Raw genomic sequence first — 16,171 nt, forward strand, 5'->3', positions numbered from 1 at the left:
CGGAGATACCTCTTCCCCCAAAGCGCTCATCTCAAGTGTGACAAGGAAGATGAATCTTTAAAAGATCAAAATAGGTGAATGTTTTGTTATACAAATATTACACAAAGAAAAATTCCCTGCCCATCATACATACACACACAGAGTCCTGAAAACATTGTGAGCCTGAAAGAGTTAATGAGAGATGATGAAGCCTCGTGTACTTTGCTTCATTAAAATCTAAATTTAGGTCTTTTTATGAAGCTAATGCACTGTTTATTCTTGCTACTACAAACCGTGACACTTGGGAAAAGCTCAAATTTCCAAGAATGTAAGTTTCCATTAAACACAAGAAGCTGAGAAATTGCCAAAATTATAAACTTGGACCTGTGGGAAAAAAGCAAACTTCTGTTATTTCATTGTTTGTTTGTTTTTAAATATCCCTCTCTATGCGTAAATTGTCATGTGCCCATTTCAGACCTCTCGGTACCTGTTTCTCCAGCTAAACATTGCCCGTAGGCCTGATTCTGTACCCATTTAACTCCATGGGAATTTGGTGCTATAAAAAAGGAAGCTGTTCTGGGCAGAAGCAGGTATGGTGATGAACAGGAAGCTGAAACCACTGATTGATTTTGGCCCTGCTTCTACACGCACTTATGTACAATACTAAACTCTCATTGTGTGATTTATCTTACTGAACTTAGCAGCTTGGGTAGTCATAGGAAGAATAAACAACCCAAGCCCTACTGCCAACTAGGAAAAGAAGAAACATCTTTTGCAGTTATGCTGAAGTCAGGGAGTTGCTGGTTGTTTCCAGACAGCGAAATCACAGACAAGTCTCCCTCTTTGGAGGTGCTACTGCGGGAGCTACTGGCGTGCAAGCCCTGGGCTCCAACTGGATTTTCACACGACTTCTGCCAAACTGCCGTAAAGGTCCGTCTGACATGGACAGCTTAGGGGAATGGGCCCCTGGATCCATGCATTCAGTTCCCAGGGCCAAAAGCCAGCGTCCTTGCAGTAACGATGTGACAACCTGGTAAGCTTAACAAAATGCAAATTATGTAGTGGAAATGCCTAGGATAGAGGGTCCCTGGTCCGTGCCAGCTTAGCTGTGCCATTGAAAACCTCTGCCTCACATTCAGCGTGAATCTAACTGCTCACCAGCCAGCGGCCTTAGCTTGCTTCGGTTCTAAAATCTCCACCCCACTTTTCCGAATGGGAGGAAGTTTTCTTTTCTTGCGAAGCCCTCCAAAGGACTAAAGAACCTAAGGGCCTATTTCAGCAGTGACTTTGGGGCCTGGCTTTCCAGTGGGGGCCCCAAGGGGTTGAGGAGTTGGCCGCTCCCTGGCTTTTGGTGACACCTAGGCATCCCCCTATCAGGGAGAAAAAAACAAAGGGGCGTAAGACCCTACAGCCCTTGGGGGCTGCCCTTTGCTGTGCCCCGTGTTAGGAGTGGTGCAGAGACAAACTCCACCTGAGCTTGGGGGGGGGGGGGGTTGCTCTGCTCTCTCCCAGTCAGGGAGACAAAGGGTGCCACATCCTCCCCTTTGCGTCAGTGCAGCTCTGGGCTGAGGACACCGCCCCCGTCTCCCTCTTCCAGGGGAAAAGGCTCGGGAGTCGCGTCCTAGCCCTGGGCGCAGGAAGGGAGCGGGCCCCGCGCAGGCACCCACGCTCCCCGCTCGCCCTCACAGCCTCTCCGGGGAGCTGCCCATGGGGCAGCGGGAGCCGCCGCCGGGATGCGCACGCCGCGGACGCGGGCAGGCGGCCGCCGGCGCGGCACCTAGCGCCCTAGCGCCCCGCCTGCCCCCGCGCGGTGAGTCCCGGCCCGGCCCGGCCAGCAGGAAGAGCCGGAGGAGTTTGGGTTCTTCTTGCTATTGCATTATAATAATAATAATTATTATTATTACTATTGTTATTGCTTCTTGCTACTGTCTTATGCCTATTGTTCTTGCTACTGTATTATTATTACCATTGATATTGCTCTTACTATTATTATTCTTGTTACTATCTTATTCTTACTATTATTACAATTATTATTCTTGCTATTGTCCTTTATTTATTGTTCTTGCTACTGTCTTTTTATTATTATTAATATTGTTATTCTTGCTCCTGTCTTCTTATTGTTCTTGCTATTGTCTTATTTTATTACTACTGCTGCTGCTGTTATTATTGTTACAATAGCAGCAGCAACCTAAACTCTTCCAGCTTTTCTATGGCTGTTGTAATAATGATAATTACTATTTACTATTATTACAATTATTATTTCTTACTACTTTATTACAACAGCCATAGAAAAGTTGGAAAAGTTTAGGTTGTTGTTACTGTATTTGTTGTAGTAGTACTACTAGTACTACTACTACTACCATTACTACTAGTAATACTACTACAACAGCAGCAGCAGCTGTTGTAATAATAATAATTCCTATTTATTACTTCTACTGTAATAGCAATAGAAAAGCTGGATGAGTTGAGGTTGCTGCTGTTACTATAGTAGTAGTAATATGAGTCGTAGTAGTAATATTACAATAGCAACAAATTAAACTCTTCCAGCTTTTCAGTTGCTGTTGTAATAATAATAATTACTATTTTGTTATTACTATTATTATTATTACTGACTACTACTGTAACAATAAAACATCTGGCAGAGCTTAGATTGTTGCTGCTACTATATTAGTAGTAATAGAAGGAGGAGGAGTAATATTACAGTAGCAATAACAAGCTCTTTCAACTTTTCTATTGCTATTATAGTAGTAGTAATAAATGTTAATAATATTATTACAACAGCGGTAGAAAAGCTGGAAGAGTTTAGGTTGTTGCTGCTGTTGTTGTAGTAGTAATATTAATAATACAATAGCAACAACTTAAACTATTGTCTGCTCCTCAGCTCCAAATGTCTTGTCATCTCTAAATAAAATAAGTATAATCTGGCTTGCAGTCGCTCCATATTTTTTTTGTGAAATGCATGGTCATTTGGGAACAGAGGCAGATTTGTGGGGGGAGGGGTGCACTCCCCCCACCTGCTTTGATGCCTGCTCCACCCAAAGTTTAAAACCAACTGCCTAGCAGTGGCACCAGCATTTTTAGTCAGGTAGTGCTGAGGAAGTCAATTGACTTCATGGATCGTTGTAATCTACTTGACCCCTTCTAAACTCTTCATTCCACAGGTGTTAAGGGTCTTCTCTTCTTCTTAATGGTCTTGCTGTTCCACCAACCAAGCTATCCTTTGTTCTGCAGTTTGCTGTCTGTTAGCTGCTCCTGGTAATGAAGCTTCCATTTCATATCCCTGCAGATTGTTTTTAACTCATTCAAAGTTGTATTTGTTTTTGCTTCAAGCTTCAACTGAATAATACAGCCCTAGGCCCCTGGCATGTTAGCAAAGCTTCTATTTTATTTTTAACTGGAGAGAAAATGTGTGTTTTTATTATGTGATGATATGCCTCAGTGTCTGCACCCCACTTTTTAGAATTCTACATACGCTCATGTTTGGGACTAGGAAAGGAGCACTAGTTCATGCAAATGAGTAGCATGTGAGTAGTCTGACTGGCTTCAGTAAGCTCTTTGTATAAGAAATGTACATCAGGCTGGCACTGCTGTCTGGGGCCTTGTTAAATAAGGCCCTTGTTAAGGGCCTGATCCTGCAGATTCTGAAGTATACAAGTGACTACTCAGATGAGTACTTCTCAATGGGAGTTACGTAGTACAGTAAAAGCTCTGTTATCCGGCATCCCCTGGGAATGGGGGATGCCGGATAACAAAATATGCCAGTTAATTGAGTGGCCCCAGCTGCTGCTTCTTCTGCTGCGTCTGGGGCATCCCTCTGCCCCTCCCATGGCATCGCTGCCCCACGGGACATTGAGGTGGGCACTGCAAAGCCCTGCTCAGCCTGTTATGTCCCGAGGCCGTGGGGGCTCGGCAGCGCAGGCTGCTTCGCCCCGGGCCGTGGAGGCTCGGAGAAACTGGAAGTGCCCTGGTGGGCACTTCCGGTTTCACTTTTCCTTACAAGCCGGTTAACAGAGCATGCCGGCTTGTAAGGTGCTGGTTACCAAAGAGTTTACTGTAGTTAGACTGTAGGAAGGGCATGATCTGTATGATCTTTGCTCTCTTCTGTGAAACACGATTTCTTTTGATGCACAACTACAAGAACTTTCTGTGGCTTCCATTACTCTAGAAGTGTCAGGAGGAAAAATACCAAAACTTTTTAAAACTGTTTTAAGAGCTTTTCCCTGATTAAATAATCTAAAATGATGAATTAAATGGAATAATCCTACAGCAATATTTAATTTAACAGCTGTTTCCTGGGGGGTCTACGTAATCCATGTGCTTACATCAATTTATTGTCTAGGGAAAAAGTGAAACAGTGGCAAACCAGATCATGTTCTTCTTTTCCTTAGGACTTTGAAGACGAGATAAAGTGGAAAGTGAGACCAGTGGAAAAGCATTTGAAGAACCATTCCCAATTTGTGCTCTGCTAAGTAGACTATGGTGGCAGGAAGATGCTGGCTAGGAAGAGCATCATCCCTGAGGAGTATGTACTGGCACGGATTGCTGCTGAAAACCTCCGTAAGCCACGTGTCCGAGACCGTCCACGCAAGGCCCGCTTCATTGCCAAGAATGGGGCATGCAACTTGGCACATAAGAACATCCGAGAACAAGGCCGCTTTTTGCAAGACATCTTCACTACTTTGGTGGACCTGAAGTGGCGCCACACACTGGTGATCTTTACAATGTCCTTTCTCTGCAGCTGGCTTCTCTTTGCCATGGTGTGGTGGCTGGTGGCTTTTGCCCATGGAGACATGGATAGAATAGACAACAGTAAAGGCAGTGCCAACTGGACACCGTGCGTGACAGATGTTGGGTAAAGTATGATACGCAAAACATTAGGAATACGGTGATGGGATTGCCATGCTGCTCAAGTCTAAAATTAGGTTTTGGTTTTCTTGAACTGTCTAATACAGTAGAGACAACTGAGACATGTTGTGTTTTCCTCTAGACTCCATCAATCCTAGAAGCCCCCCAAGCTTAGAAAAGCAGATTTCTTGAGTCCTTTAAGGATGTAAAAGTGACAGAGACCCTGCAGCTTTTCATATGTCTACACAATAGGTTGGTAACATTCCTTGCCTGTAAAAATAAAGTCAGCTGCAAGACAGTTGCAGCATCGGGTATATGTTTTACATGCAGTGCCATCTGCATCAGTGGCATCATCTCCAAAATGGTGTGTTCCAAAGGAAATTTCACACCATGACAGTGAAACATGGCTTATTGGGCAAACTGAGAACATGGGTCCAAAGTTTCAAAGGTGATTATTGAAACTGGGTGTCTCACTTTCTGGCTTTCCTTATTTAGAGCATCTTTAAAAGGCATGATTTTCAGAAACAACAGAACATCTCTCCTCTTTTTAATTTCCAAGGTGGCAAATTAGGCCTCTTTAAGATGTCTCTAGCTGGGAAGCCAGAAATTGAGAGAGCATCCCATATTATGGTCATTTATGAGGCTGATTTAGGCCATCAGTTTCAGTTAAAGACTGAGTGCTGTGACATACTATATTGCATGAGATCTGTTGCAAAAAACACTGTAGGAATTTTGGGAGTGGTGTATTCAAATCACACAGAAGTGTATTATTGTCCTGTTAATACACAAACATAATGTCCTAAGCCCTGCAGTTTTTCAGAGTACAAGCCAAATGACTTGTGGAGGGAATAGTATATAAACAGTATACTTACAGAACCAAAAGGATATCCATTAATTGGATTTATGGGCAAGCAGTAAGAGAACTTTGCCAGCAAAAGCCTTACGTATAGCATGTTCTTGGAACAGAGAGGGCCCAGGACTGTGTTGTTCTGTCTTCTACACCAGCACAAAGTAGATTAGTGAACCAGAATGGTTACATTTTACCCATGCTGCACTCATGTAAGAGACTTCAACAGGGACTGGACTAGGTAGAATTAAACCCCCTGTACAGCTTATGCAGTTACCTAGGTACCTGTTCAACCAATTGACGGCATAATAAAACACGAAGCTCCTAACAGTGACTTCTCTGCTGCTGCTGCTGCTGCTGCAAGTCCTGCACCCCACAAGGTTTAGAGTGGTGTCATTGTTCTCGCTGCCAACACTGCAAGCTGCACAGCATTGTGGGCTGTGGGGCTCACAGCAAGGGAATGCTTCTGCTGCTTGGAGCCTTCTGTGAGTGAGCCCCACAGTGGACGTTGCTTGCAGCAGGAGCAGTGCAGGGAACACTGCCCTGACTGTGAACCCCACCGAGCCCCATCCACTGTTGGTCTTGCAGCCACAGGGTCCCCCTGCACTGTCAATAAGGTGTGATGGGATCTAATGAGTGATCCCACAATCACACCTCCTGCCTGACACATGTGGCTTAGCAGGAGGCACGATCGTGTGGGTCATGCATTGGATCCCATAGCACTTTTACCTGCCCTTAAGTCCATGAAACCAGAATATCCTTTTATTTCCCTCTCCGATTCAAAAGCTACAGTAGTTTCTATGCGCATACCACAACTTTAAATTTGTGTGTATTTCTGGCTTAAGAAGGACCTGATTCTTCCCTCATTACTTTTATTTTCACGCTGCTTTTATAAGTGGGACTTTTCTTTCTTCTAAGCTAAAGTCAACTTTGTTGTTCCTGATTTTTTTTCTTATTATTAACTGTTATTTCTTCTGAAAACAGCAATTAAGGCTCGGATCATCCCTGATGAGGCAGTTCTGCGAGGTTCCACACTCACAGCATTTTCTTTTAATTGTTAGAGGAGGGGAGGTAACAGGGTTTGTCCTGGCAGAATTGGCATGTGGCTACACCCTACAAGCCTGTAAATCTTAGGTGTGGAAGGACCGTTGGTATCCAACTTTCCACTTTTGGGCAGGAACCTCATGTCATACCTTTCAGGTCCATGGCAGGAACTGAGCTCCAGTGGAGTCTCTCCTCTGGCACTCTGCTGGCTGTGACTCTGGGACATCCCCTCCCAAGGGGAAATCCATAGTGAGAAATGCATGCACTGAAGTTAACATTGACTCAGTATTAGCATTTCTTTGGAATCCCCACAGACAGTGCTTGCCCACTATACCAGCTGGGGATCCCAGGAACATGCCAGCATTCCAGTCATGCCTCCTGCTGTACAAATTCCCAATAGTCCCTTGCTCTTAAAAAAAGAAAATCCTCAGCTTCCTGCTTAGGACAGTTTTATGGCTTTTTAGTGCTATTACCAGAACACAAAAGAGCTGTATCAGGACTAAAGTTCTGATGCTATCTAAATGCAGTCTGTCAACTATTGAGAAACCTTAGTAACCATGCTAAATTTATGCTACACAAAACCTAGGCAAGTAGGAATTCCAATAAGATCATTACATTTTGTAGCAAGGGAAGTCCTAAGGGTTATAAACAACCAAAGCAAATGAAGGATTAGCATAACGTTTTATTTTAACACATTTTGCTATAGAGTGCTAGTATGTATGGTGTTTCAGGCCAAAAGGTAGTCAAGCATCTTTATTTCTAGTTGTGAAAAATATTTTTCCTTAGTAAATACTCTGTTCTGTTAAAACTGGCTACCAGTTTGAACAGTTATGAAATAAAAATATGAACAGTAATACTTTTAAGAATAGCTGAGTCTCTGTGTGGTAAAAATATTTGATATTTTTATTGTAGGCGGAAATAATAACAGCCAAAAAATAAATCTGCATTTTGACTCTTTAATCCATACTAGTAACTTAAATAAAAACTTTCTAAGCAGAGTCAAAGGACACCTAGCCTTGGAAAGTCTAACCCATACTTACATAGCATTTTATATTTTTCAGTCTGCACAAATCCTAACTGAGCTTCATAACACTCCCTGCATTAGACAAAATAGTATTATCAACCCCATTTTATAAAAATGGAAATTGTTGCCAAAGCTACAGTGAGAGTTAGTGAGAGACCTGGAATTACTAAAATTAGAGTACTGGCTCCTAGTTCTGTGTTCACAGTATCACACTACTAAACCACAGTGTTCTTCAACAAGAGAGGCATATAAAACAGATAAATAACAATAAATAAACAAATGGAGTTTAGTACATAAAAATATAGAATTTTTAAAGGAAAGATATCTAAAGGAAAGCTGATCATTTTATACTACACAACCTTGATGACAGTGAAATAAAGTTTCATCTATAGACTTTTTTTTTTTCTAAAATATTAACATATTAACCTTTTCATTAACTCTATTTATTAATATATTAACCCCTTTGCTCCTTAATTCTTCATAAACCAAACACAGACATACCACTGCTTTTCTGGTGGTTTCCAAGAATGAAAAGATATATTTAAAAGTTCATGTTTGTAAACAAACCTCATCCAATAGTTTTTTTTAAATCTACAGCTCAGCACTCTTATTATTGGGAGTCACTCTGTCCATTGTATTCCCTTCCTGATACTGCACATGCCATAAAATATTTTAAAATTTTCTTCAAGGCTCTAGTCCTCTGGAAACACAATAAAAAAGGGAGAGATTTAAAAGCTGGTCCAGTTTCCTTCTTCCAAAACCAAGCCCAATACAAAGGAGTAATTTAGATACACTTTTGTGAGATGGTTGCACATAAACATAACTCTTACGAGTGTGGATGTTACATATGGGGATGGACTCTAATATATGAAAAGGGCCTTTGTCATATTAGTTGATATAGGTCTGCATAAAACCCCAGGAACTGCAAATAAACCAGATATTACTTGTCTGGTAACCTTCACGATACTAAATCTAGACTGAAATTTTACTGCTAGCCTTATCTTAACACTGACCAAAACCCTGGGTCCTAACATTCCAAATCTTTGGGAAGATGAGAATTGAGTGGAGAGATCCATTACCTTCTTTCTGTTGGCTGATCCCACTAGTCACTCATACCCTTGACCAGTATGGTTTCTGCAGGAATCAGATATCCTGGTGTATGATTATCCCCTATAGCCCTATTAAAGGTGTTCACAAGATACAGGGGAAGTGAGTGTAATTAAATAACCTCAGGCTATACTAATCTTTATAGCTTTCCCTCACTGCTTTGGAGGGTAAAAGACTTTTGGAGTGGGGGACTGTGTCAGAACACCCTGCTTGCCAACCTGGGGAGGAACATGGACTGGTAAGGTAGAGAGGTTAGCTGATTTGCCAAAGCCAAGGACCACAGAATCACTGTTCAGGACCTGCAGGCTCCTAAGTCTGCAGTACAGTAATTAGACCATGTCACTGATCCTGAAAATGTCAAACAGGTAAAGCTCTGCCTGAAGTCAATGAGAGTTTTAAATGCGCAACAACTGTAGAAATGGGCGCTCAATCTACTTCCAACTGAATGTGTCCAGTTGACTTCGATATTTAGATCTGCTGTATTCAGATATCTTTAACTGAGTTTAAACCTTTCCCATAGGTCTTTCACTTCTGCCTTCCTCTTCTCCATTGAGGTTCAGGTGACCATTGGTTTTGGAGGCAGAATGATGACAGAGGAGTGCCCAACAGCCATCACCGTCTTGATTCTACAGAACATTGTGGGTTTGATTATTAATGCTGTCATGCTGGGCTGCATATTTATGAAAACCGCTCAAGCTCACAGGAGGGCAGAGACTTTGATTTTCAGCCGGCATGCAGTTATTGCTGTTCGAAATGGCAGACTTTGCTTCATGTTCAGAGTGGGAGATCTGAGGAAAAGCATGATCATCAGTGCTTCTGTGAGAATACAGGCAGTGAAAAAGACTACTACCCCCGAAGGGGAGATCATCCCCATTCATCAGCTGGACATCCCAGTGGACAACCCTATTGAAAGCAACAACATTTTCCTGGTAGCACCTTTAATCATTTGCCATATTATAGACAAGCGGAGTCCACTTTACGATATCTCCCCCTCTGACCTGGTCAACCAAGATTTAGAACTTATAGTGATACTTGAAGGAGTAGTAGAGACCACAGGCATCACCACACAAGCAAGAACATCTTACATAGCAGAGGAGATCCTGTGGGGCCACCGCTTTGTGCCCATCGTAACAGAAGAGGAAGGAGTATATGCTGTTGATTACTCCAAATTTGGCAACACAATCAAGGTAGCTGCTCCACGCTGCAGTGCTCGGGAACTAGATGAAAAGCCCTCCATCCTCATCCAGACCCTCCAGAAGAGCGAACTGTCCCATCAGAACTCTCTAAGGAAACGCAACTCCATGAGGAGAAACAATTCCATAAGAAGAAACAACTCCATGAGGAGGACCAACTCCTCCCTCATGGTGCCCAAAGTACAGTTTATAACTCCTGAGGGGAATCAGAGTGCATCTGAAACATGATATTCAACCTCACACAAGGATGAGTCTCTTCTAAAGATGGAGAAACCAAAACTACGCGTAAAGAAAGAAACCTGGAACATGAAGCAAAACAGAACTGTACTAGAACTATTTATTCTATTGCTTAATGAAAGCATCACCTAGTGACAATAGGAAACACTATAGCACTTAGTCATTAATAATTAAAGAATACACTTAGAATAAAGGAAGCACAATTCAATCATAAAATATATTGTGTATGTATGTGTGTTTTAGTGCCATGTTAGGTTTTTCTTGCCCTTCAAGGATATCTTCCATATGCTTTTCCACTGTCTATTGTAAGCTGTATTTTTCTCTTTACTTTTGAGTCATTTACCCCCAGAGGGAAATGGGCTGATTTTCAATAATGCCATGTACTCAGCATCATGCAAAGATTTAGGTAGGATGTATAGTGTTTAAATTTGTGTTTTGGGGATGAAATCCTGGCCTCATGGAAGCGAATAGTAAAACTCACATTCATTTCACTGGGATCACAATTTCACCCCAGTCTTCAAAATTTAGCCCTTTGAAAAGCCAGACATACTGAACTGAAGTAATAAAATGCCTGTAAGAAAATTAAATCTCACTCTTTAGCTCCCTCTTGGCAATACCACCAAGGAAGTCAAGGACTCAAGGGGCTTGAACAGTGAACTTACCTATGAGCCCAAGAAGTCTTTCAGAGATACACTGTCAGAGTATTATGGGGGAATTTGTATTGCTGCTGTATCTTGTAGTATATATGATTGTGGGCAATTCCATCTTCATGCCTAGTGGTTAAATAAACATCAGTTTCACTTAAATTTATGCAAGATACAAAACACTGAATTTATCATATTAATTTCATACTAATTAGGCCAAGTTCTGTTTTCTTGGTACATATGAGTTATCACAACAAAGGCAATGGCTAGATTCTCTAATTTTACCTACACTAATGTTATAATGAAATAATTCCAGATGCATCTGTGGAGAATTAATGCACATCAGTAGTCGAGAAAGGAAACACCAGTTCTAGTATTAATTAGAAGTGAACTTAAAAACAAACAAACATGTGAATGACTTTCCACAGGACAGAGGTACCTAATTCACATAGGCATATTTAAAAAGTAGGTTGTTTGCTTGTATAATATAGGATTGGGATAGTGTAAATCTGGGGTGACTATTTTTTCCTTAAATGCAAAAGATATTTGCTATCTAGATACCAAAAAAAAAAAAAGAAGAGAGAAATTCATTTTTCAACCAAGTCAAAGTTTCTAAGTAAACTTAGTACATCTTAGCATGGAACTATGACATGATTGGAATAACAGAGACTTAGTGGGATAACTTGCATGACTGGAGCACTGTCATGGGTGTACAAACTGTTCAGGAAGGACAGGCAGGGGAGAAGAGGAGGAGGAGTTGAACTTTATGTAAAAGGGCCATATGATTGCTCAGAGCTCCAGCATGACACTAAAGATAGGCCTGTTGACTGGGTTAGAGTCTGAGAGGAGAGCAACAAGGGTGATGTCATGGTGGGGGTTTGCTATAGACCACCAAACCAGGAAGAAGTGGTGGAGGCTTTCTTCAAATAGCTAGTGGAAGTTTCTCTGATTACAGGCCCTGAAGTCCCCCATGAGAACCAATCACCCTGTCATCTGCTGGGAGGGCAGTACAGCAGTGCACAGGCAATCCAAGAAGATTTGGGAGAGTGTTGGGCACAACTTACTGGTGCAAATGCTGGAGCGGCCAAGTAGGGGCCATGCTCTTCTTGACCTGCTGCTCACAAACTGGGATGAATTGGTGGGAAATGTAGTAGTGGATGACAACTCGGGCAGCAGTGATCATGAGATGATTGAGTTCAGGATCCTGAGGAAAGGAAGGATGGAGAGCAGCAAAGTTAGGACCCTGTACTTCAGAATAGCAGACTTGATCTCGCTCAGGGAACTCATGGGCAGGATCCCTTAGGAAGCCAGTCTGTGCAGGAGAGGAGTCCAGGAGAGTTGGCTGTACTTTAAAGAAAACTTTCTATGCCTTATTTCTGGCATCCTTTGTGTTTTAAGGCCCTAATCCAGCACTACACTTACACCATTTTTATTACAAACTTACACAGATTTTATGAATTTGAGTCAAAAGATTCAAAGTGACTTAAGAACCTAAATCCCATCAAAAGCCTGTTGATCTCGGGATGGTAGTGGGACAACGAATTGTCAGCTTAATATAAAGAATGTGCTTTAGGGTTTTTGTCATTTGGGGCCTTACAAAGTGTGCTGTATAGAGTTGACTTTTCTATGGGAGCTGCTGCTGGACATGATCACTAACTGAGTATATAATAAGAAAGAGAAGCAAAAGTTACAATGGCTGCTAGAAGCATCAACTTGCACCTCTGCTTACTACGGCTCTGGAAGGATGGATACTGTACATTTACAGATACCACCTTCTCCATTGTTTTGGTGATCTGTAGCACCCAACAGTGGATATACATGTCGCCCCTTTGCCATCTGTGTCCAGGATTACAAAGTTGTTGAAATTGTTTGTTCATTTGTTTGAAAATATCAACACACCAGTAAGTCAGATGCTGTATAAATGCATTTTCTACAAAATAAAAAAATAGCATTAACGACTTATTCTATCTCTCTGAGCTTTTCACCAACTTCTCCACTGAGTTTGAGGCTGTAGCTAATCAAAGGACATCATCAGCTTTAAAATCACAGACAAAACTTTCAAGGGTGCTGATGCTTAGGTTTCTACATCCATGTCAGCACCTGACTAAGAAGCTAGGCATTCAAGAATACTGAATACCCAGCAGCCCCAGTTGGGTATAACTTCTGAATTTAATTGCATCCCAGTTGAGAACCACTGTGGTACTCATAGTTTCATAGTAGTTAGGGGTCAGAAGGGACCTGAATAGATCATCTAGTCTAACCCCCTGCCACTGGTTGGAGCACACGCTGGGATCACATGACCCCAGAAAGGTGTTCATCCAACCTCTTTTTTAATTTACCCAAGGTAGGAGCGAGGACCACTTCCCTAGGAAGTTGGTTCCAGATCCTAGCTACCCTGACAGTGAAATAGTGCATCCTAATCTCTAACCTGAACCTATTCTCTAACAGCTTCTGGACATTGTTCCTCGTCACCCCAGGTGGTGCTGGGGAGAATAGGGCTCTTCCTATTTGCTGCTGATCTCCCCTAAGGAGTTTGTAGGCAGCCACCAAATCCCCCATCAGCCTCTGCTTGCTGTATCAGCTTACCTCCAGTTCTCAACTGGGTGCTGCTGCTGCCACCACAGTTGGGTGAAAGTGCCCTACACATATTGTCTGGAGCCAGATTGGGAAGAGGTGAGAGCCGGATCTAGCGCTGCTGCCTGCATTAGGCTCCACACAAAGCATAAGGAGCATTTTCACTCAGCCATGGCAGGGTTGTGAACCAGTGGGTTAGGACACTCATATAGAAAGCAGGGGACATCAGTTTTAGGATCCCTTTGCCCAGATGAGTTCTGAACTTGTGCCTGCAGTTTGCTAACACAAGGCTCAAACAACTAGGCAATGGGTTGGGCTTATCCTGTCCTGTCCATTTTCCAGTGCTCCTTTGAAGCTGTGCCACTGTCCGTTGTATTCATAATGACTGGATAAAATCATTGGAGAGCAGTGCAATGGTTTCTGCCTCACTGGGGGGCAAAGGCCCAAGCTAGAATGCAGAGCTTTCCACCTTCCAGAGCAGCATTGATCTCAGTAAGCAACACACCTCCAGCTTGCTCTCTTCCATCTAGCCCCACACATCTCCTTTTTTTGACTCCCTTCCCCCTACAGCCTTTTCCTGGGTTTATGCTCAGGTATATGTGCATGTAGCCATATATATGCTTAGCCAGTGTGTAGCCTACTGTGCGAGCTCAGTCTATATGTATGTACTTATGAGTCCACAGTGTAGAGAAAGAGCAAAAATAGGTACGTGGTTGGAAAACTCATTTTCTCTGAATTCTTTGTGCTTACTATTGTTATCAGTAATATCTAGGATTATTGTAAGTAGATAGTAAAGGAATATTACATTTCCTGGTTTATGTTATTCATACAGTAGCACTGTGTATGATCATATGCTGTGCTCCCTGAATTGTCAGTCAGATTTCCCTGTTGGTTGCGCAGTCTTTACACGGTAAGGCAGAAAAGGAAAATATTTTAGGAGAGATGGAAAAACATGATTATAAAACCACAAAAATGGACTGGGAGGGGGGGGCTAGGCAGATGTAGTCTCTGGAACTACGTTTTAGTTTTTCCTTTAAAAAAAAGACTTAGATTTCAATTTGTCTTTGCTACTTTAAATGGAGAGGTTAAGGGAGAATGTCCGTCCTTGCACTTTCCTTTGAAACATCTGCTCTGAGGATGCACATTCTTTGATCCTACCGGTGGAGTTTATAAGTTTGGTAAATTAAAAACATATTGGAAGTGTTTATAATCTACTGCTGACCTCACCTGTTTTCTGTCTTCAATATTTTTTTCAAACTTTTACAACAATAGCTGTTTCCCTGGGAGCCCAGACTGGTAAGGAGCAAAGCCAGATTTGTATAATGGCTTTCACAGGTTGATAAGGCAGGTGAAATCACTGAATAGATTTTGAAAGAAAGGCATTATTATTTTTGTTCTAGATTAAGAATGAGTTAGCTATCACTTAAAAATTGCCTGTTTAAAACTGGTTACCTTGTTAATGGCAACTGCAGAATCAGATTAGAGTGTAACTCTCCCAATGCCCCTCTCACTTAAAATACTTGCTATGTTACTATATTCCTGGCATAGAGGGTAGGACTAACATCATTGCACTGGGGCCAGAGGAAGGGATAGTGCAGAGCTGAACCTCCTCAGCAAAAGAAATGTTGAGATTACTTCAGGGAGGCATGAGGGGTCAGATTTATGAAGATATGTAGGGGGATAAGGACACAGATGTGGAATTTACATAAGTATTTAAGCAGGTCAGAGGCCTAAATTCTTGTTGAAAGTTAATGTGAGGTAGGTATCTAGTCTGTTTAAACACTGCTTAAACATCCCGCTAGGCACTAGGGCTGTGTGAAATAGCACTGTTTCGCTTCGCCTTGAGTTTCGACGGTTCCACGGAACAGTGTTTTGTATCGAATTTCATTTTGAGTCAAAACAGCTGCTCCATTCCATTCTGTTGAAACAGAAAGGCTGTTTCGACGCTGTTTCAAAGTTTCGCTGGGGATGGGAAGTCAGCTCAGCTGGGCTGACTTCCAATCCCCAGCGCTAGATCGTACTGGGGTGGAAGACAGCCCAGCTGGGCTGCTTTCCCATCCCCCACACTAGATCCCACTGCTGGGCTGGGCTGCCTCGCCACCCCCTACCGGATCTTGTGCTAGGGATGGGAAGTCAGCCCAGCTGGACTGACTTCCCATCCCCAGCCTATGGTCCAAACAGTCGAAATGTTTCAATGAGCCTCATTTTGTTTTCAGGCTATTTCAACGGCCTTTGTTTCATTCCAATTTTGCTGTTTCAACCTCAAAATTGGTTGAAACTGTCAAAATGAAACAGCCAGCAAAATTTTGCATAGCCCTACTAGGCACCACTTTGCATGCCATAGGTGCTAACCTACCTATGCATATCTGTCCCAGTCTACTTAGGGCAGTTCCTTATGTCTACAATTTAGGAAAAAGTAGTCTACATTTTTTGAACAGGCCCTTATTCTAAAACAGATTGGGACACCACACTACACCACCCACACAGGTCTCAGCTTTTCTTGACAAGAGCCTATCGCTTTGTCGAGGGTGTCAAACTCATCTTGCTCCATGGCATGTGTCTGGCCCTGTGGGCCAGCCTGGGCCTAGAGACCCATCTCCCCCTGCTCTACCCCACATGTTGGATTCAACACACAGTGTTTGCTCCAGCCAGTCCAGGACTTTGCTGCACATGGTGC

General features: G+C 42.5%; 1 protein-coding gene across 5 annotated transcripts; it reads left to right on the forward strand.

The window, feature by feature from the left end:
* Positions 1 to 861: 861 nt before the first annotated feature.
* Positions 862 to 12,882, forward strand: KCNJ8 (potassium inwardly rectifying channel subfamily J member 8). 5 transcript variants are annotated; one of them, XM_019489574.2, is made up of 4 exons: positions 1,570 to 1,789; positions 3,141 to 3,234; positions 4,368 to 4,831; positions 9,367 to 12,882. In XM_019489574.2, exons 3-4 carry the CDS (start codon positions 4,470 to 4,472, stop codon positions 10,265 to 10,267), a joined length of 1,263 nt encoding a protein of 420 aa, XP_019345119.1. In that variant the 5' UTR covers positions 1,570 to 1,789; positions 3,141 to 3,234; positions 4,368 to 4,469; the 3' UTR covers positions 10,268 to 12,882. The 5 variants fall into 5 exon arrangements, 4 of the variants coding, with proteins under 4 accessions (XP_019345120.1, XP_019345119.1, XP_059582578.1 ...); XM_019489575.2 differs by lacking the exons at positions 1,570 to 1,789; positions 3,141 to 3,234 and adding an exon at positions 862 to 1,012; XM_059726595.1 differs by lacking the exon at positions 3,141 to 3,234.
* The last annotated feature ends 3,289 nt before the right edge of the window (positions 12,883 to 16,171 follow it).

Source organism: Alligator mississippiensis, chromosome 4 (genome assembly GCF_030867095.1).
Source record: "Alligator mississippiensis isolate rAllMis1 chromosome 4, rAllMis1, whole genome shotgun sequence".
NCBI classification, from domain to species: domain Eukaryota; kingdom Metazoa; phylum Chordata; order Crocodylia; family Alligatoridae; genus Alligator; species Alligator mississippiensis.